General features: G+C 34.2%; 4 protein-coding genes, 2 long non-coding RNA genes and 1 other non-coding gene across 14 annotated transcripts; 3 read left to right on the top strand and 4 right to left on the bottom strand.

Moving 5' to 3' along the window:
- Window positions 1-262: 262 nt before the first annotated feature.
- On the bottom strand, window positions 263-1,847 carry LOC103871831 (protein PLASTID REDOX INSENSITIVE 2, chloroplastic). Its single transcript, XM_009150135.3, has 3 exons — window positions 1,482-1,847; window positions 1,292-1,387; window positions 263-687 (listed from the first exon to the last, which is right to left on the bottom strand). Exons 1-3 carry the CDS (start codon window positions 1,740-1,742, stop codon window positions 499-501), a joined length of 546 nt encoding a protein of 181 aa, XP_009148383.1. The 5' UTR covers window positions 1,743-1,847; the 3' UTR covers window positions 263-498.
- Window positions 1,848-2,086: 239 nt separating this feature from the next.
- LOC117126348 lies at window positions 2,087-2,302 on the bottom strand. Its single transcript, XR_004448920.1, has one exon. It is a non-coding gene; the product is annotated as a small nucleolar RNA U3 (small nucleolar RNA).
- Window positions 2,303-2,464: 162 nt separating this feature from the next.
- On the bottom strand, window positions 2,465-6,122 carry LOC103871830 (NLR family CARD domain-containing protein 3). 2 transcript variants are annotated; one of them, XM_009150132.3, is made up of 18 exons: window positions 5,867-6,122; window positions 5,537-5,789; window positions 5,257-5,463; window positions 5,122-5,180; window positions 4,904-5,041; window positions 4,716-4,790; window positions 4,535-4,618; window positions 4,353-4,414; window positions 4,202-4,271; window positions 3,995-4,070; window positions 3,786-3,916; window positions 3,660-3,719; window positions 3,508-3,582; window positions 3,312-3,416; window positions 3,125-3,220; window positions 2,979-3,059; window positions 2,800-2,901; window positions 2,465-2,722 (listed from the first exon to the last, which is right to left on the bottom strand). In XM_009150132.3, the coding sequence occupies exons 1-18, from the start codon at window positions 5,915-5,917 to the stop codon at window positions 2,654-2,656; spliced, it is 1,794 nt and encodes a 597-aa protein (XP_009148380.1). In that variant the 5' UTR covers window positions 5,918-6,122; the 3' UTR covers window positions 2,465-2,653. The 2 variants fall into 2 exon arrangements, with proteins under 2 accessions (XP_009148380.1, XP_033129873.1); XM_033273982.1 differs by having other exon boundaries at window positions 2,471-2,722; window positions 5,257-5,470; window positions 5,867-6,113.
- A 220-nt stretch (window positions 6,123-6,342) lies between these two features.
- Window positions 6,343-17,543, top strand: LOC103871828. 7 transcript variants are annotated; one of them, XR_633594.3, is made up of 6 exons: window positions 6,343-6,860; window positions 6,982-7,042; window positions 7,103-7,168; window positions 7,286-7,534; window positions 7,674-7,760; window positions 15,876-17,543. It is a non-coding gene; the product is annotated as an uncharacterized LOC103871828 (long non-coding RNA). The 7 variants fall into 7 exon arrangements; XR_633592.3 differs by lacking the exon at window positions 15,876-17,543 and adding an exon at window positions 10,114-10,201; XR_633591.3 differs by lacking the exon at window positions 15,876-17,543 and adding an exon at window positions 9,877-9,963.
- Window positions 7,878-13,811, bottom strand: LOC103871829. The gene is made up of 5 exons (XM_033273988.1): window positions 11,531-13,811; window positions 10,807-11,449; window positions 10,069-10,751; window positions 8,907-9,983; window positions 7,878-8,828 (listed from the first exon to the last, which is right to left on the bottom strand). The coding sequence occupies exons 1-5, from the start codon at window positions 12,948-12,950 to the stop codon at window positions 8,254-8,256; spliced, it is 4,398 nt and encodes a 1,465-aa protein (XP_033129879.1). The 5' UTR covers window positions 12,951-13,811; the 3' UTR covers window positions 7,878-8,253.
- A 224-nt stretch (window positions 17,544-17,767) lies between the features above and the next one.
- Window positions 17,768-19,237, top strand: LOC103871827 (iron-sulfur assembly protein IscA, chloroplastic). Its single transcript, XM_009150130.3, has 3 exons — window positions 17,768-18,005; window positions 18,238-18,456; window positions 18,916-19,237. Exons 1-3 carry the CDS (start codon window positions 17,831-17,833, stop codon window positions 19,056-19,058), a joined length of 537 nt encoding a protein of 178 aa, XP_009148378.1. The 5' UTR covers window positions 17,768-17,830; the 3' UTR covers window positions 19,059-19,237.
- A 3,183-nt stretch (window positions 19,238-22,420) lies between these two features.
- Window positions 22,421-23,752, top strand: LOC103871826. Its single transcript, XR_633590.2, has 2 exons — window positions 22,421-23,410; window positions 23,520-23,752. It is a non-coding gene; the product is annotated as an uncharacterized LOC103871826 (long non-coding RNA).
- The last annotated feature ends 752 nt before the right edge of the window (window positions 23,753-24,504 follow it).

Raw genomic sequence — 24,504 nt, 5'->3', positions numbered from 1 at the left:
TCAACCGTTCATCAACTATTGATTCGTTTTCTTTCTGTATGTTATTTGCCACTCCTATTCATTTAGAGGAAAACTATATAATAACACGAAGTCACGAACCAATTATTCAGAGGAAAAGTCAATAATAGTTATAGTGTTGAGCTACTTGGAAGTATCATGGGAACAGAATTATTTCGTGCCAATTCGTCCTGGCTGTCCCAACCGTTATAGTGTTTGGCTTTTGGAACAAATATAACTAGCTTTGCTTAACAACATGAGCATATTAATCTTGAATCATTATAATTATAACTAACAGATCTTAGGTATCTTCAATTCTTATTTGGTACATCGGAAGAATCTACTCAACCACACACTGATCACCTTGGGAAACAAATGATGAGACCAAGGATTTTATATAAGAAGAGAACTAATAAAATTCTGAAATCTGCAAAATTCAGTTTTACAAAGACAATACATGAGTACTGAACTATATTTTGATGATTTGAGGTTCAGGTGCTACTAATCAGTGCCGGTCCATTCCTTCCAATCTTTGTCTACATGATCCTGAGCCCATTTGATAGCTGCACGAGCGGCTTGTGGACCTCCAGGCAGTTCCCGTTCATTGAGAGTATCAGCCATGTCGATGAAGGGTACGACCAAGAGTGTTCCAGGTCCTCCATACTCGCTCCGCAAGAACGTCTCGAAGATCTGCACATTGGCGCAAAACAAAATGCTCAAAGAGTTTGATAAGAAATATAACAGTCTTAGAAACCAATAACACAGAACAAAACTTATTACATTTTATATCTCTCACCAGGACCAGACCGTCTTGCAAAGGTTTGGATCCGAGGTGCTAATTGGTAAAGTGAAAACCATTCTAACTTTTTGTTTATGAACTTTCTAGATAGGTTTAAAGTCAAAACCGCTCCTCATTCTAAATAGAGTCACATAACCCTCTTCAATATAGACAAAGAAAACACTCCCCCTAGAGTTTCATATGTTTCTGGAAGATACTGCACACTCACAAACCTAAACACGAAAGGAGATGTAGTAGAATCATACAACATCATTGCAAAAGACCATTTCCTAACCACGCATATTCAGTTGACTCTAAAAACGATTAGATTCAAGTTCAGAAACAAACAAACAAAGGCGATTTTGAATTATTGCCATTTACCCAGTAAGTAAACATGCCAAGAAAAATCATAAGCTGAGACTTAAAAAAAAAAGACACCATTTTGAGTTCCAAACACAACAATTCAAGATAATTTCAAATAGACAAGTGGGTGAAAGAGAGAACATTGTCAGGTACCTCAGTGCAGACTCCGACAATCTCATCAACAGAGTCTTCAAAAAGATCCCTCTTTGATAGTTTCTTTGCCATATGGTCCCTGAACTTCTTAGTCTCCTGTATCACCACCCATCGATTACATTCAGTCATGTATAACACAATCCATCAGAGTTGAGTATGAAGGGAAGAAGAAGAAGTTAAATGAGCTCACAGCTTCGGCGAATTCGGGTATTGGATCCGGGAACTTGTACTCCGCAGCTCTGCATACGAACCGTCTCCGAGGCAACGAAGAAAGAGAAAAGTTCGTCGATTTGGCTCTCAAACGCCGTTTAAGAAACTGGGTCGATTTGGTTGCGCACGAACTCGCAGCTGGTGAAGAGAGATTGAAGATTGTTGGAAGAGCATAACGGATGGACGAGGATGAACGAAATTGAATCCTAGAAGAGAGAAGAGCTACGTCTGAAGAAGCCATTAGCACACTTTCGCTTCACTCTCTCAACCTTATCTTTTTATCTCTGCAAGCTGAGGGTTTAAGCGGAGGTTTCATTTGAGTAGTGAAAAAAGTAGAGGGTTAAATTATGAAAGCAAAAAAAAAAATATAAGCAAAACTTTGGGGTGAAAATGAAAGATATTAAAAAGTAGAGGGTTAAATAAGAAAGCAAAAAAAAATTATAAGCAAAAGTTTGGGGTGAAAATGAAAGATATTAAAAAGTAGAGGGTTAAATAAGAAAGCAAAAAAAAATGATAAGCAGAGAGTTTAGGGGTGAAAATGAAAGGAATTAAAAATATGAGGAGAAGAAGGGAAAATAAAAAAGGAGCCTGTCAGACAACCGTGCGACCACCCTAGCGAGGTCAAGACCAGGCTAGGTAGCGATCCTCTACAGCGCGGACACTCCGAGGAGTGTCGTAGCCGTTAATCACACTCAGATCGCACGGACATGAATCATCAACCAGGTTATCGGGCCTGTCTCCTTAGAAATCAAGGATACAGAAGTACTTCCTATAGAACAGATCCTGTTCAAGTAAGGTCGTGCCCACTGATGTTTTCTAGACATATATAAAGAAGCCGTATTCTCTCCGTTTTTCCGATGTGGGACTTTTACTTCCCCCACTTACTATCTCCTCCCATGACACGTGTAATCATCTATAGCAAAACCGACCTTATAACCAGAAACCAACTCAGAACCGGAGAAAACCAGATTAAAACTCTAGATCAATTAGTTTTCTTAACCAGTAAATTGGTCGGACTTCCATGAAACGCTTCTTTGAAATAAAAACTGAATCCAACAAAAGAACAATTCAACACCTCATAAAGAATGTAACAACGACTAATGGTGCAAAACTACAAGAGGGACAAATCTTCACTTCAATGTCTCTGTCTCTCTAGAAGTAAATCTCTACTTCCTTTTCAGTCATCTCAAGAACATGGTCTCTAGCGTCCGTGAGAGCACTCTGGATTTAAATAAAAAAAACAAAAAGGCTCAGCAACCAGAATCTTTTAACAAGGAGATATATATATGTTCTTTTACCTGTCCAAACTTGGTGATGAAGTTGTTCCCCAGGTTTATAGATGTAACCGTGACATCTTCATTAGCCTTTAGAGCTTGAGCAATGGCGAATGCTCCATCATCCTTTCACACAAAACAGAATAGTAAGATCGTTCGGCTTTACAATGTTTAATATGACTCAAAGTAGTTGAATCTTTTACCCGTATTTCATTGAAGCCTAAGTCCACTGATGTCAGAGCTTCATTAACTACTTTTAAGCTCCGAGCTAAGCAAGAAGCGCCCTGACAACAATAATAACGCATCAATATACGCAAAACAAGTTGAATATAAATATGTTTGCATTTACCTCATCTCGAAGTCCATTTGCCCGCAAGTCCAAAACCGAGATCGTGTTGTTATATCTCAGCATGTCTGCAACGTACTCAGCACCCTTAGACGCTATCTGCACCACATATAAATGAAAGCCAACAATGATAAACAATTGTGAAGGATCATTTATTTCAAAGATAAAGAGTTACGGGCAGAGGCTTTACCTGGCACCAACCAAGCTTGAGCGTCTTTATATTTCCATGGAACTTGAGAATTTCGGATAATGCTTTTGCTCCGTCGGGTCCTATGGGATTATAACCAACCTCTAACTGAGGAAATAATGAAACTAGCAATGTCATCATCTTCCAAGTTATAAGTCAACAAGGAAACCAAGATGAGAAAGATCTTTTTGGCACTGACCGTCGTAATAATTGAATTATCTTTCAGAGCTTGAGCTATAGCATTAACTCCCTCTGCATGGATGTTATTTCCACCCTATTTTATAAAAATTACGTTAACAGTCACAGCATAATACTTAGAGAGAGACTGGAGAAGAAGATGTCACTTCTCACAATGTCAATGGTTGCAATTGAACGGTTTTGCTTCAGAGCATCTGCAACCTTTTCAGCTCCCTGAACCCATTAAAAAATCATTAATATAGACAACCGGGTATATAGATTGGATGTGTAATCGTATACCTCATCGCCTATATCATTCATGTACAGGTTCAACCAAACCAAGCTCTTGCTTCTCTTGATGTACTCTGCTACGTAGAAGGCACCTTTTGCGGTGATGGAGTTGTTACCGAGGTCAAGCAGAGCCAGTTTCCCTGCACACAAGTAGATGTAAGAAATAGTTAATCTTGGACGTATGAAGAGTGTTCTATTGAAATAGCTGAAAAAAAAACCTTTGTGGGAAGATAGACCAGCCATCAAAGCGCGAATCCCTTCATCTCCGATTGAGTTTCCATGCAAATGAAGTTCCTGCAGAGTAGAATGGTCAAGAGCTTAAACGGATTAACTCTTAGCTGGCAAAGATAACACATTTAACTATTAAATGGTTCTCCTAACATCGAAATGGTATACATAGAAAGAGACATGAGGAGTATGTGTACCCGTAAAGACTTGTTACCCTCAAGTCCTTTAGCTAAAGCATTGGCACCCAAAGCACCACCATAGTTTCCACTAAACAGATTATCCATAAATCAACAAAATAAATAAATAACATGAGACTAAGAAAACATCCATCTACGATCCTAAACTCACTTGAGATGTAAATGTCGTATTGTATTATTCTCAAGAAGAGCACCAGCAAGACTTGTGAATCCCTACCCTCCATTTCAAAAGGAAAGGGGAGAAGAACACACACCAGATTCAATTCATAAACCAAGATGCTTAATTTAGCGATATAGAAAGCACATGAATAGAAAAAGAAAAAAAAAACTTACAGAATAGTCAATCATGTTATTGTTTAGCTCAATAACCCTCAAGGTTGAGTTTCTCTTCAACAACTCTGCAAGTTCTTTCGCCCCCTGCGCAAGAACATTGCAAGTCCTTAAGAGCATGAAACCAATTAAAACTATTGTGGCTAAATAAAGAGCTTGAAGATCATATACTGCTTAGACAAACCTCGTCTCCTAAATCAGTACTGTTTAGCTGAAGTTTCTCGATGCTAGAATTTTCCATCAATGTAGCACATAAAGTCTGTCATTACAAGATAAAAGGGGAAACCATATCACAGAAAGAAATGTAAAACCTGGAGACTAAGCTAAGCTCTGTGTTATTTTTCGAAGCTTAATGCTAGTATTTACACTAACCTTAACTCCTTCATCACCAATGGGGTTTCCAGAGAGGTTGAGAACCTTCAACATAATATTTGACTGAAGAACACCATCAAAGGCTTTAACTCCTGCAGCTGTAATTCCATTTGCAGAAAAACTGACTTCCTCTAAAGTCTGAAACACCACATTGGTATGATTACTCAATCAACATAATAAAGTTGGTAGAGTGAAAGAGAGAGAGAGAGATCAATAACCTGATTATACCCAAGGCTTTCAGCTAGAAAGAATAATCCTTCATCTCCAAAGTTGCATCCTGCAACATAACACTCAAAGGTGAGCTACATCTAGTACCAACCATATCTCTTTAAAAAAAACAAGTCAATGCAGACCTGACATGTCAACACTTCTGAACGCTCTGAGTTCTTTAGCGAACTCATTAAGCCTCTGCTTGGCTTCCCTATCAACCTTTGCAGCAAACCCTTGTAACAGATTAGTACCAGCACCGATCGACCATTTCACTCCCTGCGTAGAAGCTTTCCCTTCTCCAGGAGAAGAAGACTTTGGGGACATGAACTTCTCAACCACTTTCCACAAAACTGTCAGCTGAACAAAACAATTTAGTAGATGCCTCAGCCGTTAAAAAAAAAATCAAAACTTTATATGCGTTACCGAAAGTGACGACAACGAATGAGCCAACGGGCAAGACGGAAGAAGCAATCTGCTGAACTTTAGCGTTAGGAAACCCAGTAGCTGCCTGTGACTCCTTGTAAACCCTACGCCTCGAGCCTCCCTCTGATGAAGCTCTGATCGCCAAAAGTCTCGGCCTTTTCTGAAGAAACACCCCCGGAGAAGCAAACAACCGGTGGTTTGAAACGGACCCACCCAGACACCCATTCTTCCATTGGCCCAACCTGGAAGAAGCCTTTCAAGTTCCAAAGGAAACAAGATTGAATCAGAGGCAAAAACTAATTGAGAAAGTGGGTTTACTAGTAGAGTTACCTTCGGGAGAGAGTGGAGATAGAGAGAGCTGGTGGAAGAAGATGACGCCATAAAGGCGCGAAATTTACACTGTGGGAAGGAGACTGGAGCGGCGAATTGGAGAAGAGAAAAAGATGATGAAGATGAAGTTTGTTAATTCGCGCTATGCGCGGGCCTTTCTTTAGTTTCGGGTTTAACCCAACTTGGACTCGGGTTTAAATTAATGACCCGATAGTCCCGAGATTAAGACAATTGATCTGATCAAGTTCAAGTCTATCTATCTACTTTGGGGTTGTTAACATGAAACTTATATAATAAAAAAAAACACTAGATCCTGACCCGCGCGCCAGCGCGGGTTTGAATTTACGGTTTTTGATGATTTAATTTAACTAAATAATGTATTTGTAATATTTAATATATTATATTCACTAAGTAAATTATTTTTTTGTGGGTGTTAAACGATTGATTTATGACGAATATTCGATATCATATAAACAAATTGAATATATACATGTAATTAGGGAATTGTATACAATATATTAAAATAATGGTTATGAATGTAAAATATGAAGAAATTATATAATGGCTCCGTATGGCATATAAGATTGTAAATTATTAATGCATATTTAAAGAAAATACAATGATTTTTTAAACTTATATGAATAATGTAACATATAAAAACAGTTGATTTATGTAAATAATTTTAGATGTTTTATTAATAATAAATTTTTTTTTTGTTTTGAGATAAAGATGAAAATTAAATGTCCATAACCAATTATGTTAAAAGGGGCCTTATTTAAAAAACCCATGTGCTGTAAAAAAAAAAGAAGCCCATTTGGTAACCGTTTTTTTTCCGGGAAAGATAACCAAAAAAAAATTGTCTTTATGTTTATTTTGTTTAAGTTATGTCGTCAAAAATTAAAAAATATCTTATCTTCTTCGATGTTCAATCTGAGGCTTGTCTTTGATGCTCAATCTGAAGACATTTTTCTGCCGTCAAAATAGGTAGTGGAAGGTGAATATCTGTAGCCCTAATTCAACTTTTCTATTTCCATGGTTTTTGACTTTCGCTGTTTTAGCTCTGATTGGGTACTTTCATCAAATCTTATTCTTCTATATATAAACTGTAAGTGCAGATCGAACTTTTGATTTGGCCGATCTATAATCATATATAAAAGATAGGATCAAGGTGATCAGGTACGGTTAAAACATGGGCCTTTTTTACAACTGAAACTTTATATCCAGTTGCTGAAACAGGGTTCAAATTAGTTACATGGATGTTGACTTGAAGTTTTCGGATCTCTTTGACAAACTGATATGAAGGTAATAAGCCAATTAAAAGGTTAGTCATCTCACGTTTTCGTTGTGTTCTATTGACATTAATCTGAATTTTAAAAAAACACAAATATGCAGAACAAACATTTATTTTTTGCTTTTCAGAATTGATCTCCTTGTCAGATTGGAGTGCCATAAACGTCAATAATACTTGTGATTCTGCAAGGGACTGATCTCAATAATACATCTGACCATTATTCAAGATAAGTTATTATACAATGCAAGAAACATTAGAATTCAAATAATGAGATTCTCATATTCAATATTTGTAAACTATCAACTGTTAACTAATGTGTTTTTTTGTTAATTTCCTTGGTTAACCAAAGTAGACGGAGGTATAATGATGGAAATGAGGTAAAGTCCAACCAAATCCTTGGAATCCATAGATAAGTCTGTCACTATAGCTTTATTGACTTGACTAAAACTTGAGTAACTGTTTAGGTTCTAGATTAATATCAACTTGAAGTTATTAATGTATACAATTCTCATGTAGTTTGTGCAGTTGAATCTTTAGAGGCAGAGCTTAATTCACATGAAAGACATTGGAGGGGAGACATAACATTATGCAATACGTAACCAAGTAAGTAAATTTTTGTAATAGCTTCAATAAAATAATAGTAATTAGGCTTCGAACTGAAACTGGTAGTTAGGAGATGAACCCGGAGTTTATTTGATGATTGTTGATTGAAGTGTGTTTTTTTATGACGTATTAGTTGATTGACTGTTTTATTTGTTTAGAAAAAAAAATTCCCATAAAATCTTAGCATAAAAGTAAATGAGAAGCGATAGTATATAGAAAGCATCACACGATTCCAAAGACAACTGAAAGAAAAGTAAAGTCATAGATTCAAGAATATGAAATGTGAATCCACGTTCAAAGTTTGACACTGAGTCATGACTCCACCGCACCTTAAAAATCTTCAACCTTTTTAAGATGTCACGGTAGCCAGCATACTCTGATTACATCACGAAATAGAACTTGATTCCCTACAAAATATTAGTATGTTAATGTCGAAAACAAATAGCCTTAGTGGATGTAAGTTAAATTACATACCTCGTCAGGCTCCTCTCACTTATAGGTTGTTGAAAACTTCTTTGAAAACAACATTCATTGTTTTCCGCTGAGGTTTACCATCTTTGTCTACAATCAAAATTTTCAATCCTTTCTTTGATGTGACTCTGGAAACTGCGACGTATAGCTGTCCATGTGAAAACACAGGTCTTGGTAGAAAGAGACCAACTTCGGATAGTGATTGCCCTTGACTTTTATTTATTGTCATTGCAAAAGCCACAGCTATAGGCAATTGTCTTCTGCGCATCTTAAAAGGTAACCTGGTGTCTGATGGTTGAATCAACAATCTCGGAATGTAAACAATTTTCCCAACCTTTTCTCCAGTTATTATCCTAGCGCCAATCATAAAATCCATAAGTTCGGTGATCTGAAGTCTAGTTCCATTCATTAACCCTCCAGTGGGATCAATGTTTCGTAGAACCATAACAGGACAACCGATCTTGAGTCGCAGACTATGGTTTGGCAAACCAGAAACCTTAATTGTATTCAGAAAATCAGGCCCCAATGCTTCATTATTTACCGAACTTGTATCGGAAGGATCAATACTATCTGCACTTAGATAGATCTTTTCTTCACCTGCAATTTTGGAGTCCAAAAGTTAGTTTATAGTTTAAAATGTCCACCGAAATATTAAGAAAAAAAAATGGAATTCACCTTCAAGCTTATCCAACATATACTCGTTAATCATATTGACGTCTTCATTAGTTGGACACAGGATTGCTCTTTGTTGAAAAAACTTAGGATCTTGGTTCACTTGTAATGAATGAATATCACCATAGACAGCTTTGCTGATTGCTTCAATAGGTTCAGCTGAGTCTAGAATCAAGAATTCAGAAGGAATTTCGATCTCTGCTTCCCCATCATTCGGTTCATTAACTTTACCATCACCAATACTCAATATCCACTCTGAAAACTCTTTAAGATCCTCTGCCTCCTCTGGCGCTAAAGAACCAGATAACAATCGCATGTTCTTTGTCAGTTGTAGAACTCTGCAGTGTTCCCAAAGGTATGATGAATTCAGTGCTGCCAACACAATTTCAGCTCTACCTCCTCCATTTATAACAGGGAGAACTTGCCTAAAATCACCTCCAAATACCACGACCTTCCCACCAAATGGGTTATTGCTATCCTTTCCAATAATATCAGACAAACTACGATCCAAAGCTTCAAAACAATGCTTGCTCATCATTGGTGCTTCATCCCATATGATGAGTGAAGACTCTTTCACTAAATTTGCCTGATCCGATCCAGGAGACATTGTACATGACGAAAATTCATCAGGATTTAGTGGAATTCCAAATCTTGAATGGGCAGTCCTACCTCCTTGCAACAACAATGACGCAATTCCACTTGATGCAACATTCAAAACTATATCTCCCCGACATCTTATAGCTGCAGAAAGTAATTTCCATAGAAATGTTTTTCCTGTTCCACCAAACCCATAAACAAAAAACATTCCACCTTTCTCCTCATTCACAGCAGTAAGGATCTCATCATATATTTTCTTTTGCTCAGTAGTCATCTTCTGAATATCTCTTTCAAGAGTTTCTAATAATTCTTCTCGTGAATAGTTGCGCTCATCTAGTATCAACACATTCGAATCATGTCTACTTGTCTTTGGCAGCTTTGGCATAGAAGTAAATGTAGCTAGAGAAGTGCCATTACGCCTCAAAAGACTGTCAATCTCTTGTAGAGCAAATTTCTTTTTGTCCTCGTCACTTAACAATAGTCCTAAAATGACAAAAATGAGGTTAGACGACATGTAAAAAGGTAGATACATATATTAAAAAAATATTTCAATTCATTACATGCTAACCTGGTCTATTGAAAAATATTCTTCGGTTATACTCAATATCTTCAGAAAGGTGCTCCCATGTACTCTCCCATACAACTTCTGGACTGGATAAACTCTTATTGATCAGCATTATTACAAAAATCTGTCGCAATTCACCTCCTGAGCAGTAGTAACTTCTCCGTAAAATATCTTCAATGTACTCTTGATCATCGTCTAATAACCCTCGAGCAGAACATGCTTCCTTGTATCCAGGATAAAGAACTCCTTCATAAGTTTTAATGTCATCATAACTTGTAGGACCTTTAACAATGTTCAGCAACACACGCAAAAAATAAGCATCTTCCTGGATCCTTGGAGCATAGTTAATCCTTCCTATACTGAAACCTCTTTTTCTCCTTTTCCACTTCTTCTGCTTCTTGTCATAGGTAAAGAAGTTTGGTATCTGGGCATATGTAAGAGTTCTCGCAAGAGGATCCACTTTATTAAGCTCAAACCATGCCAAGAACATTGTATTCTCAATGAGCTTACGGCTGACAACAACTTCCATTTTATCTTTTCCTTTGAAGAAAATTTGCTGTTTTCCGGGTAGATGGAAACTAAGCTTCTCCACTGATACAGACCGATAGTGAATAGGAAATTTGAAGATTCTCCATGATCCTTCACAAGCCGAAACATATCTAGAAGAAAAAAAATTAACTACATTATTAAGCAGTGAAGCAAGCCACAAATTTTGTAAAATAAAAAAGCATAATGATGTACCTGCAATCGAAAAAATCTTTTATTTCATTTTTCTTCTTCTCGACGCTGCTATCTTTCACATTTCCTTCCACGTCTGGTTGAACATTTCCTTGTATGTTCAAATCGCCATTTGCCAACATACTGTCAACAATATGAGCAGGAGGCTCAACAGCCACTGTAACACGATCTTGTCCTTTGTTGATGTACTTAAATAAGTACTTAATAGAACCAGCTTGGTTGCACCATTCCACATTAATGTGAGCTCGATAGCGAAGAGATAGTCTCCTGTTGTAAGGAATGACAAATCGATTATCACATTTGACCCCATGTTTCTCGACAAAACAATCAGATTGCTCCCTTCTCCTATATATCGGAAATCCTTCTTTATTAATGGTTGTCTTCTCAGAAAATGATTTAGGGTATAACTTTGAGCACAATCCATTTTCCATGCATGGGGAATTCTTATTAGCAGCTCCACATGGTCCATGAATCATCATATCTTTAATCACTTCGTAGAGTTCTGGTTCTTCTTCCTTATTAGGAATTTCTGCAGATATGAGCTTGTCTATATCGTCTGTGTTGGGAAGCTTGCTTGTAGGATGCAAGAACAGGAGGATATGGGCGTGTGGTAGGCCTCGTTTCTGGAACTCGATAGTATACATAGCTGAAACAAAAATAACAAAAGAAAAGATTAACTTAGAACATGATTAATCTTCAAAATAATCATGGGTCAAAAACAACTTACACGCCACTGTCTTGCCAAGAAGGTTTTTCTTTGTTAGATCTTGCATTAATGAATCAAGTTTAATTTTGAAGATCCTACAAACTATGTCTGGCCTGTCCTCAACATTTAGCTTCCTCTGCTTAACAAACCTTGTGATCTCAGGCCATTTAGGATTGCAAGTAAAAGTGATGAAGAGATCTGGAAATCCAAAATGCTTGCATATGGTCATAGCATCCAAGTAATTGTTCTTCATATACCTAGGACTTCCAGTGAAAGATGCCGGCAATGTGAACTCCGTGCCTTGGTCATGCAAATCACTCTTTCCAGCATGTTCAGATTCTTTTATTGAATCATAACTATCTGATCTTAAAGTAGACTGATTGAACTTAAGATAGCGTAGACGATTAGACTCAATAGTAGTGTAGGCATCGACCAGGAATTGCTGAAAAAGTCGCCTACCATGTAAAAGACTGTGTGATTCATTATCACGTTCATGCAGTCGGAAAGCAAAGAACTGTCTCATGCTGATATTAGGCTTCTTAAGCTTCTTCGAAGCTACTGTAACACCTTTCTTAATACCCAACCTGAATCCATCTTCTCCATATGTAAACAATAGAGGATACTGAAGTGCAAGATATGAGGCATGAATTTCGCTTATCCTCTTTAGCTTTCCTGTTTTTTGCTCAAGGACAATATCTCTGTTAGCCATATCAAGATTAAAATCTCCAGGTATTAGCGCAGCAACTTCTGATGCAGTGGGAGTATTATATGTCCTTCCATCTTTTGAACGCTCGCTAACAATCCTCATATGAAATGCCTCTTCTGGATCAGTCTGAAAACGATCTTTAGCTGATCTGAACTGCTTTACATAAGGATTGACCTCATCTAGCATCTTGATCAAAAGGTCAATAATTTCTGGTTTCAGCTTATCTTTCTTCTGAGTTTTGAAAGTCCCTTTCCCTGAGCTGTAATTAATAGAGCAAATGTTAGAATACCCAAAAAAAATAAGAAGATACAAACTTATGCAAAGCACACGAAAAATTAATTGAATATACCTCAAGCAGTTTGCTCTATTATTAACTTCATTTTCAGTATCAACTATATATAGTTGGCCGAACTTGGCATCTTTTCCCTCGTTAGGTTGTAAGCTTCCCATCAGGTGATAGTTTTCACCTTGTAGTTGAAACATAGAAGGTCCTACACCCTTTTGGACTGATCTTTCAACTTTTCCTCCAAGTGAAGTAAAGGAGAACACCATGTTGTAAGGTCTCATATTTTTCTGGAAATGCTTACTTAATTTATCATCTCCTTCCATCAGCCTCTTCAAAACAATCGGTGGTTCCCTTAGTAATGGTAGTTTAACTTGACCTTGCAAGCAACATAGGGCAAATTGAGGCTTCGTAGTATTCTTACGCTTGTTTAGGCGTTCTCCATACCACATAATAGCACCACAATGACAACATTTGTGTTTAGGATCACCTTCATCAAGATATCCTATATGTTGTAAACTTACACATTAATTAAAACAATTATATATTCTTGTATAATCAGAGAAACTTATACTTTAAATTTAGCTTGTTCAAAATATTATCTTTCAGACTACCTTCTTCCTTCCTTTTAGCAAATGTCGTGGTTGACTTTGATTTCGCTTGTTGGCATCGTTTCAAAATTTTTTCCATACAAAACGGTTCTGGTCGGTAAGGGTCTGTTGCCGGTGTAGCATGAGAATCTAGATCGAATCCATCAGTATCAAGACCCATATTTTCAGAGTCTGTACTTTCTTGAGAACTACAGTCAAAATCAAGTTCATCTTCTCCATCACAGATTCCTACAAGATATTTGAAATCATTGGTACAGAACTAATAAATAATTGTGTTGAATTAAATTAAAATATAAGAAAGAGTTTCCTTAGTAACAGATAGCTTCCAATTACCTTCAACGGTTGCCTTATCTTGTGTAGGATTAAGAGACTTTCCTGATGATGAACCATGTTCTGTATTAGCTAGAGAATGCGAAATATTGGTTATGTCATTCAACACAGAAATTGGCGTGTCTTTGTGTCTCTTTGAATGTGTGGTCTGAGCTGACGTAAGACTTGAGTTTGGCATAACTGAAATAATTCAAAGGCCCTATGATTAATCAATGTTGATCTACCGCAAAGTGATTTTAGTTTTAATTCTTCAATTCCTTTCAACTCACAATGTAAAGATGTCAGACAACTCCTGCTCATTGGTGTATTAGTGTTTCGATTGGACATCAAATCAACACCTAACATTGAAAAAATAAGGAACTTTCTTTTAAGAATGTCATCAATATAGGGAGTATACGTGTTATATTAGTTTATAAAACATTTGTCTTACCAAATAGACGAACTGGTATATGGTTTGGTGTTTGTGGTGACATGGTTGTCTGTTGATACGCTTGATTGAATGAGGATATTGAACCTGGTGAGGAACCAATCTCATGAAGAACCCTCCTAAAAATCGATCTCACAGGAACAGAAGCACTTGATAAGTTAGTAGTGCGATTATCATTCCTGTTTTCCCTAATCCGATTAGCCGTTTGAATCTTGTGCGCATTAGGAGTCACGTTCTCATTATCATTTCCATAACCATCCCCCCGTTTTCTTTTCATTGTGATTTGAAGCTAGTTTCAATGTTCTGAGTGTCACAATTTGTCAAAAGAGTTGAAAGTGTTTCTTCATCGTGATATTTCCTTTAACTTTGTGTAATTGTGCGTTAACAACGAACCTACATTAAAGGATACAGTTCTGAAGAATATATCGATATGGTAAATGAATAAATTAATAGCCAATTGCCAATATTTGGTAATAGCTGTTATTTGGAAACATTTAATTCTTAGAGATAATGTGTATCATATAATTGGAAATATGAAACATGTGTGATTAATATTCCAATTCGTGAATGAGGTACTATATATTAAAGTCATTATGTATATTGTTTGTACTTTAGTAACATGTCATCGCAACATGTATATATGGAAAATTATAGAATGTTTGGTTTACATTATGTAAGATGCACTTGTATTCTTAAGATCTTAGTTATAAATAAACATGATTTACTATCGTACTGGATTTTGTATGCTAGTTTGTTTGTTTAGAAAGATAACATAAAATTTGCCCTTATACATCTGTTTTGGTTTTTCTTTTATGTTATTGATAATTTCAAACGATGTGAGAAAATAAAACGAAATAGTTCAATAACTAAAATCAAAACATAACCAATTCCTGTTTAAAAACCAAAGCCAGCTAAAATTCAAAACAAAAGCAAATTCAATAATTGAACAAAACATGCAAGGAAACGATGCAGATATGCTGAACAAATCACTCTAATCCGTCTTAGTCTTCTCCAGCTTGATTTGGTTTAGGCAAATCTTCTTTGAAGTAGAAGTCAGGTCTGGTAGATCTGCATCATTTTCTTTTCTTTTAGAGAGAGGAGTTGAACAATCCGATGATGGTTCAGTGTTTTCTTTGATCAACAAAACCTATTACATTTGAAAAACACACAAAATACTTAGTAAATCAAAGATTATATTCGATAACAAAAGCATTCAGAGTATCAATTTATATTACCCCTCCAGATGACAAACAGGATGAACCACCTTCAATCTGAGTCAGCGGCTCGGATTGAGATTCAATTTTCTCAATGATATCACCTGACCAGACCTGTGTAACCTTGAAGATATCTGCTCCATCTGATGAAGTAGTTATTCCAAAACAGAAAGATTTTCCAACTAAATCTCGAATAGGTTGTGGTAATATCTCTGGATCTTCAATCTTTAAATTTTTTTATATCAGTGATAAGTTAAAAATATAAAAGCAGAAATTATTTCTAATATGGGAAATAAACTATTAGAAAAAGTTTTACTTGCCTCCTCATAAGAACCATCCCATAGATCAACAGCTTCTGACCCAACGATGGATTTAGCAACAGAATTAAGCAACAGAAGCTTACATGTTCCAGTATCATCCTCAACAATCAAATGGAGTTTGAATCTGGAATATTATAGATAAATTAGGTTACAGACTAAAAACTTAATTTGGCGAGACTCTAGTTAAAAAGATTGAAAAATATACCTTGGTTCAACATTGGAAACATTGGCACGACACTTCCCTGGGCAACGGAATAAGGGTTTGTCACTTTTACTACCCTTTCCGGAGAGCCTTGTAACACCATGTTTGCATCTGGTACATCCAAAATAGTACCAAGCCCAGTCTGTATCGATCGCCTTAACTGAACATACGATCTTGGTCTGGTCGAGCTACATTATAAAAAAACAATAGCATGACAATTTATAATCTGTTTAAATTATAATAGAGATGTATTTAAGTTTATATCAATCATAGCATATGCAGCAAACAATCGGCATATACCAACCTCAGAGATTTCAGAGATTTCGGAGATCATTGAAATCCCAACATCATCCCAATCATCGGCATGTGGTATGATTTCTCTTTTGTCATGCTTCTTGTCAGTAATAGGAAGAGCAATAGAATTTTCTTCTATCCTGAAAATGATATAAGTATTTATTTTATAGCTAACCACAATCTCTATTATAAAAATAGTAAATAAAAATATTAATTGAGAAAATGTTACCTTCTTTTGAAATCGACAGCCTCAGCCATTGTTGGGTTCAGGTCCAACAACGATGCATCAAATGCATTGGTAATTTGAATTTCACCTAACATAGGTAACAATTGGAGCATATTAGGAGATTTTTTTAAAATAGCTTTTAAATAATCGTTACCTAGAAACTCGCCGATTTTGGCAAATCTTAACAACCAAACAGTGTTTGACGGATCCAATTCTTGGACACTGTTTTCGATTTGCTCAGCATAGGATCCCCAAAGACAACATGCCAAATTGTTACCGCTACGTATGAAATGATAAATTTATATTATACACTTATAAAATTGTTAAACTATGACCAATACAAATTATAATCATTATACATCTTACCTGATGTCTCTCATACGAAACTGAATTCGCTTTCGGTCCTCATGGTTCACTTGAACGATTTGGACTGCACCCACGTCATAGGGATGGCCAAGTATGTCTAAGTTTCATTAAACAGAGTAAAGTGTGAGATGAAAAATATATTATAAGAAGCTCGTATAATATAAAATAAAACAGAACAAATAAATATACCAATGAGAACGTTTGAATTTTCCTTTCCGTTTAAAATGTTTTTGTAATTGGCTAAAGTCAAGAAAGGGTTATCATCTTGGTGGTCGGATCCGGTGAAAACCGTTTCACTGGTGATAGTCATCTTATATTGATGACTTGTTTGGTCGATATTTTCCTTTACCCACTCCGGATATCTTAAAGTTTTCAATCACACGCCACTCTCCCAACGGAAGGTTACGTTGGGTCCGAAACATGTGTGCTCGCGGACATGTTGCATGGATTTTAACACCCTGTAAACAAATTTAAATGATTAGAAACTTAAAGCTTAAACGGATCATCTAAATATAGGTTTAAGTAGAACTTACAGTCTGATCAGCTAACACGAATTCTAGTGTTTCATCGGCATAGGGAGGGGTTTGTTTCCATGAGCGAATAACTTTCACTTGTAGACGCCATTTACTTTTAAAAGGCCTCAATCCGTTTATCAAAGTAAGACTCTTGTTCTCTGACATGATAAACTATAAGCAACGATCAAAATATTAGTTTAGTAGTGGTTTAGGTTATTGAACACTTATGCAAGGTTATGTATATATAATGTAAATGTGAAGCCCTAATCAATGGAATATACTTTAAGTGGGGCGGAAGACAAAATCTTGTGATTTTATGGAAGAATATAATTTGTTCCCAAAATTTCTCCATATCGTTCGCAAATAATGGGAAACCAGTGAGATAGTTATATATTTAGATTTTTTATAAATCTAGAATTGATTGTTTCTTTCTCTGCAAGAAAATGAATTGGTTGTAATCAAAAAGATATGATATTGAAGAGGAGATATTCGATTATAGGTTTGTATTTAATGTGATGTCCTCCTACGTTTTCGGTTAAATGTGATTCTGTTTCGAATTTTTAGTTTACTTTTACGTAATCATCTTTAGAAGTTAATTTATTGATGTTAAGTTTATATTTGAATATGGAAAACACATTAATAAAACTGAAAAAGACAAGCTTAAAAATAGGTAGTTAAATTTATTACTTCAGTGGCATTCAAATGTAATTAAGTTTGAAAACTAAGGGGTAATTTTAAATGGTACTTCTCTTTTAATAATAGAGATGTGGACTTAAAATAACTATCTGTTATTGGTCTCCTCAGCTCGGCGATTATTTCAATTTGGGATGGCGTCGTTCGCTGGAATCACGACTTCGAATCCAACGTTTCTTCAGCTAAGGATCTCCACCACGAGTTTACGTTCTGTGGCTCCGTGTAATTCGATTTCATTTCCTCGTTCTTCGTCGTTCGTGAATCTCAATAGGAGAAGCCGTCTCTATGTTCGATCTAGTTCAGCTCCAGGTTCGATTTTGATCAACGCAAATACTCTGCTTTAAGAAAGTATCGATTTTTATTTCGCTTCTGGGTTGTTATTGTTTGATTCGCTTATAAAGTTTCGATTTTTATAATAGAAATAGAGTTTTTGGATTTAAAATTGAGAAATTGTTAGGTTTTGGTTTTTAAATTGATAACTTGTTAGGTTGATGATCTCTGTGATGCGGTTTCTCACGAGAATCCTTTTGAATATTATCAGTGGCACCTGCAATGGAGGGACTGAAGCCGGCGATATCTCTGACGGATAGTGCACTCAAGCATCTGAATAAGATGAGATCAGAACGCGGGGAAGATCTGTGTTTGAGGATTGGTGTCAAGCAAGGAGGTTGCTCGGGGATGTCTTACACCATGGACTTTGAGAACAGAGCCAACGCTAGACCAGATGATTCCACCATTGAGTACCAAGGTTTCGCTATAGGTTAGTTTCTTCCTTTGGTTTGTTTTGAATTTGGATTATCCTTCCATTCTAGTACAATAAGGTCCAATAGTTTAAATCAGTTAGTTGGTTTGATGGTGTAGACACGTCATGTTGCATATGAATGTCTGCTTTGGTGTATTGAAGCATGCATCCAGATAAAAAGTGATGAGGTTATTTGGTAACATTCATAAGATGAAGCTATTGGCTATAATTTATGACCTTGTAGTTTTATACTGAATGTTGTCAAGTAAGATTGTCAGTTGATTTTTCTGATGTGGAGCTTGGATTGACCAGACTAGTATTAGCTGACTTGTTAAAGTCTGCGCTCTTGTCATTTAGACAGAATCTTGGTGTGAGACTTCAAGTCCGTGAGTCTATTTGTCGTTTGCAGTCCAGTGTTTATCCATCTCTGAAATGAAATCTCAGATTTTTTTCTTGCAACACATTTTTTTTTTGCAGTTTGTGATCCGAAGAGCATGCTATTCCTTTTCGGAATGCAGCTTGATTACAGTGATGCTTTAATCGGTGGAGGTTTCTCTTTCTCGAACCCTAACGCTACACAAACCTGCGGATGTGGAAAGTCTTTTGCTGCCGAGATGTAAAACCGGCTAATATTGCAGTCAAACATATATAGTTATGGACTTATAGCTAATGAAACATTTATTACTATAGACTTATAGTTCACAATTTCCGGTTTGTGTTTTATATCTGGTTTTCTTGGAAGATTTAATTCACAGTAAAATAAAATATCATAACTTGCAAAAAATAATCAATTGCTTTATCAGTTCCTGGTCTCATAGTTTGACAAGTGGTCAAATTCTTATAGTTTGATCAGATTCTCTTTGACCAAATTCACAAGAAACTTGTACATGTGGAAGATCAATTAATAGTAAAATAGGTAAACCTAAGATTTTCCTCAGACCAAAAACGATATAAATAGAGCTTTTCTTTAGGACTGGAGAAAGTACAAACAATTTTCTTGTTATACAATTTAAACAGATTATCACAAATACTTTGGTGACTCTCTTTCTCGTTGTAGTATTAACCTTCGTTGTTTAACAACAATATTTTGGCTTCAGGTTTGGTGAAATTTGCTTTAGTTATTTTCTTAGTTTGCTATGATGATCTGAAAGACAGTAGCTGTAGAATTACCAAATATCATATTGAATATATACATATATATATATATATATATGTATATTTGTGCACCACTAAAAGTCCAAAGCGGTATGGTATGTCAGTTTAGGAAAAAAAAAATTAAATATAAATATGTATTTACTGAAAAGGAAATCCAGTTTTTGAAGCTGTTATAAATACGGGTCTAAGTTTATGTTTTTTTTTCAATTCACACAATAATAAAAAATACTAGACAAGTATTTATCTCAACACCTAAAAATAAAGCAAATCACAATACTAGTATTTTTAGGAATGGATATCCGATTGCATATGTTATATGCATATATTCTACATGTACTTAAAGAATTATATATTTAAGTTATATATATTTAAGAATTATATATTTAAGTTATATATATATATATTCTACATGTACTTAAAGAATTATATATTTAAGTTATTTATTTTAGGAATGGATATCCGATTGCTTTTAGTTATTTTCTGATTTTTGTTTATTTTAGCGAACTAAATCAGATATCCAGTCAAAAATCTAAAATTTTCCGGATATCCGGGACACCGAATATCTGGATGTAGACCTGGGCATAAAATCCAGAACCCGAAATCCGAACTGAACCCAAACCGAAAAATCCGATTTGTTATCCTACCCGAAATGTAAAAATACCCGAACGGATCTTGCAGGGTGGTACAAAAAATATTCGAACCCGAAGTGTTATTAACAGATTCCGAATGAGTAACCCGAAAATCCAAAATTAATAGTCAATATAAATATTTTAAAATATATATAAATATTTCAATTATTAAATTCAATATTTTGTGGTAATATGATATATAATACTAAATATTAAAAATTTAATAAATGCTTTAAGTACACAATTAGTTATTAATAGGTACTTTATAATTTTCTCATTGAAATAAAAAAGTCTACTCTCTATAAGGCAATATATATTATTTACAAATGATGTTTGTTTTCATGCTTGATTTAAAATTTTATTGTTATTTTATTAATTTTATGTGTGATAGATTAATTTTTATTTCATTTAGATATTTTTCTTTATGTTTTGCTACAAAATTTTTGTTTTTTACTTCGGTTATATCTGAACCAAACAAATATAACATGAATTCGTATGATATATGATTATTTTATGGGTTTTAGGACGCAACACAATTTTGAATCGAACCCGAAATGTTATTATCCGAAGCTGACCCGTACTAATAAAATTTTAGTATGGGACCTAGGAGTATAAACCCCAAAAACCCAAAAACCCTGATCCAAACGCCAACGGATACCCGAACGTCCATGTCTATCTAGATGGATACAGATCAAATCGAATAAATGATCATTCGAATAAAATGGATCGAATTACAGATACATTTAAAAAACTCAGATATCCGATCCGCTCCCATCCACGCTGTGGGGAGATCCATATATTTACTGAACAAGTCAAATAGTAGAAAATATCAAACATTTATCTTTGATAAATCACTATAATCGATAGCTGATGCCATGGTTTTGATACATGTATTGTATCGGCTTTATTACACAAACTCACTCTTAAAACTAGAGAAGTAAATAAAATGAAAAAAAAAAACAATAGACAAGTGATTTCCCCGAACAGACGCAAAAGGGCATGCCCTTGGTCCCCCGTAGCAAAAATGCGTTTCCGCGCCTTTACTGGGACTCTTCCTAATCGTATAGGAATCCAGCTGATTGTCACCTATTACAAAGTCTTCAATCGGTAAAAGGGTACGGTTCTCTTTCGCAATCCGGATATTGCAGAAATATGCGGCTTGCCTAAAACCTTTCTCCAGATATTTACCCGAACCCATCTGGACAACAGTGTCCCCGCTAGAACGTTACTTCCATTTTACCATGTTGGGGATCGGATAATCTAATGAAAATTTTGGTATACCATTATCCTACGATTTATTCATTAATTGTTAGATATATTATCTCTATAATATTATTAAAAAATTCAGTGTTGGCTTTTACGTTAATTCTTATAATTATCAATAAAAACAAATTATCCTTAAATATTAAAATTTACAATCTGATTGCCACTACTCAAAACTAGTTTAATTTCTTTTGTTACTTAATAAAATTTTTGATGGAATTTAAATTTATTTTTTATTACATATCTACATAAATAATAAAAAGGAAAATATCTATAAAATATGAATATTAATTTATATATATAATATTTCCTTTACTTTATATTTTCTTAAAAAAAACATAAGCAAAAAGGAAATATCTACATTTAAAAAAACATATCTCTCTATATATTGTTTGAAAATAAATTTTCTATATGTCATCTCCGCGTTAATTTTTATAAAACTCAATTACAAAGTTATCATTAATGATTAACTTTACTACCTAATTTTCCACTATGAAGAATTAGTTGTATATCCTTTTTTACTAAATAATATTTGTAAATAAAAAGGAAATATCTATAAAAGTAAAATTTATTATATATCTATATAATTTTTTGCTTTTATTTTCCTTTATATTTCCCAAAAATAACATAAGCAAAAAGGATATCTACGTTTACATAAATAATAAAAAGAAAATCAATAAAACATGTATTATATTGATTTATATATAATATAGTTTTATTTTATTTTCCTTTAAAAAAATTCCCAGCAATATAAAAGGAAATATCTACGAAATATAAATAAATATAAATATATATATATATATATATATATATATATATATATAAATTCACAAGGTCACAAAATTTCAAAATAAAATAATTTAGGTACTTTTTATGTAAAATAAATTACTTTTATTATATATATATTTGCCAAATGATTAGAAAAGGAAATAAAAATAATTTAAACACAAAAATATATCATCTAATATAATATTTAAAAACATTATTTATATCTTATGATTAACTTCAAAACTAATAAATAATTCAAGAGGTGAGACTGAATTAAAATATATATTTTACTATAAATATACATATATATATATATATATATATATTGGCATATTATCAAATAATTACAAAAACATCTTAAATGGCATGAACCAATTATATAGACAAAGAAACATATCCAAACCAAAGTTGAAATGTTTAGCATAACTAGTCAGTTTAAATTGTTATTATCATTGAATAATTAATTTTATATAATTTTATTTTTTGTTTACATAAATGCTAAATTAATTTTAATATCTAATCATATTTTAGCATAATTAGAATTTAAATTGTTAATTTTTGGATTTTTTTTTAAAGATCTTTTTTAGATTTTTTAAAAGAATATTCAGCTGTATTTCAAATAAAAATGTAAAGATATTGAAAGATATTAAAATTTTATACAGTTTCTAAGAAATGGTCCAAATAAAAAAAATCACACATAAGAAAAATGGACTTCTATTTTAATAGATAAGATGTGGAGAATATGGTAATAACGTTGACATTTTTTCAACAAAAAAAAACTATATTCTTTGATAGCTCATATGACTTTTTCAGGTTACTGCATGTGATTAAATTAAGATTTGAACAATATATTTACTTTGACCAAATTTACAAAATAACTTAATTGGTCAAATATATAAATGAATATCCCAAATTTGCATGTATCGAATAGAAGATCAATTAAAATCAAATCAAATAGAAATGGAAATTTGTGATTTTCCACGACTAAAACTTATATAAATAGAGCTTTTCTACAAGACATGAAAAATTAAGGATATTTCTCTTGCTAGATATTTTATACATAAGAAAGATTATGGCGAAGACACAAAATTTGGTGATTTTTTCTCTTGTTGTGATATTAGCAGCTACAATATTTAACACCAACATTTTGGTTTCAGGTATGTTGAAATTTTACTGTAGTTATTTTGCTTAGTTCGACATGATGGTTTAAAGACAATCATTGAAGAATTAACAAATATCGTATATGTTTTGTGTGGGTTTGTGTAGGTGTGGAGCAGGAGAATAAAATCAAGTATACTTACTGCGCTAAGACTTTATGCTCGGACAGCTACTTACCTCATATGTGCTTTTTTGATTGTACTACTAAAGGGTTTGAAACCGGAACTTGTATAGTTCCTACTCCTAATACTCCCTTAAGATGTTGTTGTGGTACCTTGTAGCCATCATCTACCTAATATAATCTGCCTAATATAATAAAATGATTTAAGAGCTTCGTTTTTTTTCTTGTGCAATGATTTAAGAGCTTCATTTATACTTTTCTAGGTTACTATGATTAATATTGACTGCAAAATACTACTTTATTATAATGCATATATTAAATTAATCAACGAAAATACAAGTTTTTCTCATCTGAATCTTTTATAATACACACACAAACGATTAAAGTAGGAAACACATATGTTATATGACTTGCGCTACAGGCGATAACTAAACAACAAAATAAACTGCTAAAAACAAAAACACAAAAGCTAAAGGATCACTCTGATAGGACGATGATCGTAGCGGCCCTGGCCCTCCGTAGTAGAAATGATCCCCACAGCCTCTACTATGTGTCTTCGCGACACCGTATGAGTCAGGCTGAGTAGCTCCTATGTGAAAGTCTTGAGGCGGCAGAAAAGACCGGTTCTTCTCAGCAATCTGCAGGTTGCAGAAATAAGCTGCTTTCCTGAATCCTTTGCCTGGAAATTCCCCGGAACCCATTTGGGTTCTATTGCTCATTCCAGAAATGTTCAGGTAAACAACTTCCCCACCCCACTGTACTTCGGAGGCATGATCAGAGAGTGTAGTGAATAGCTCGACGGGCCCATAACCGATCGGGACAACATTTAGTAATTTATACTCGTTTTGATAAATTCAAATTACAACATATACAAAAAAATCTAAAATTTTAATATATGATTAATGTAATTGTGTAATTTATTTTAATAATAAAAAAAATAAACAAAAATGATAGAAAGTATACAGATTATTA

The sequence above is a fragment of the Brassica rapa genome, chromosome A06, assembly GCF_000309985.2.
Source record: "Brassica rapa cultivar Chiifu-401-42 chromosome A06, CAAS_Brap_v3.01, whole genome shotgun sequence".
In the NCBI taxonomy this organism is placed as follows: Eukaryota; Viridiplantae; Streptophyta; class Magnoliopsida; order Brassicales; family Brassicaceae; genus Brassica; species Brassica rapa.
This window is presented reverse-complemented; position numbering and strand designations above follow the sequence as displayed.